The 1,060-nt window shown below is 35.8% G+C and overlaps 1 protein-coding gene across 1 annotated transcript in view; it reads left to right on the plus strand.

Moving 5' to 3' along the window:
- LOC106879309 (squamous cell carcinoma antigen recognized by T-cells 3) overlaps positions 1-1,060 on the plus strand; it is a 40,689-nt gene that overhangs the window by 16,751 nt on the left and 22,878 nt on the right. Inside the window, exon 9 of the mRNA XM_052972800.1 lies at positions 770-843. Within this exon, the coding sequence (XP_052828760.1) occupies positions 770-843 (74 nt within the window). The remainder of the gene's footprint in view (positions 1-769; positions 844-1,060) is intronic.

Genomic DNA, 1,060 nt, shown 5'->3' on the forward strand with positions numbered 1-1,060 from the left:
GACTTGTTAGTATTTTATTTCTTACAAATTCTCTCTCTCTCTTCCCATTTTTCTCATGTCTTTTCCCCCCCTCTCTCTCTCTCTCTCTCTCACTTGCATATGTGTATGTATCTATTAGTATCATTGTCAGTTGTCCAGTGGTATTTCGTCTGCCTTCACGTTCCAAGTTCAAATTCCTCCAAGGTCAACTTTGCTTTTCATTCTTTCGGGGGCCGATAAATTAAGTGCCAGTTGTGTACTGGGGTTGATGTAAACAACTTAACCCCTTCCCCAAATTTGAGGCCTTGTGCTTCCAGTAGACAGGATTATTATCATCATCATCATCATCATTATTATTATTATTATTATTATTATTATTATAATATTCAAGGCAGTGAGCTGACAGAACCGTTAACAATCTGGACAAAATGCTTAGTGGCATTTAATCTGCCTTGACATTCTGTATTCAAATTCCACTGAGATCAACTTTGCTTTTCATTCTTACAGGGTCAATAAAATAAGTACCAGCTACGTACTTGGGTCAATGTAATCGACTAGCCCCCCACCAAATTTCAGGCCTTGCATCTATAGTAGAAAGGATTATTATTATTATTATTGTTGTTATTATTAAGATGGTGAGCTGACAAAATTGTTACCACACTGGAAAAACTGTTTATTAGCATTTCTTTTGACTATTCTGAAGAATTTCCAATAGAATTCCTGTGATTTACCTTCGTTGCTTTACTCTGTGTTGTATCGTTTATACTGAATATCATCATTTTTGTCTTTTTATGCCCGCATTTAGTTTTTGGAGACTTCAGAGGTGACCCGTCTAGTCTACAGCAGTATTGGGCATCAATTGAGGTAGGATGATTTCAAAAACGATCTAACAAATTGTATGTGTGCATGTGTATATATGTGTGCGTGTTTATATAAGTATGGGTGTGTGTATATGTGTATGTATGTATGTGTATGTGTGTATATGTGTGTGTGTTTGTATATGTGTATGTGTGTATGTGTTTATATATGTGTGTGTGTGTGTGTGTGTGTATATATATATGTGTGTGTGTGTGTGTGTGTG

Source organism: Octopus bimaculoides, chromosome 1, assembly GCF_001194135.2.
Source record: "Octopus bimaculoides isolate UCB-OBI-ISO-001 chromosome 1, ASM119413v2, whole genome shotgun sequence".
Taxonomy (NCBI): domain Eukaryota; kingdom Metazoa; phylum Mollusca; class Cephalopoda; order Octopoda; family Octopodidae; genus Octopus; species Octopus bimaculoides.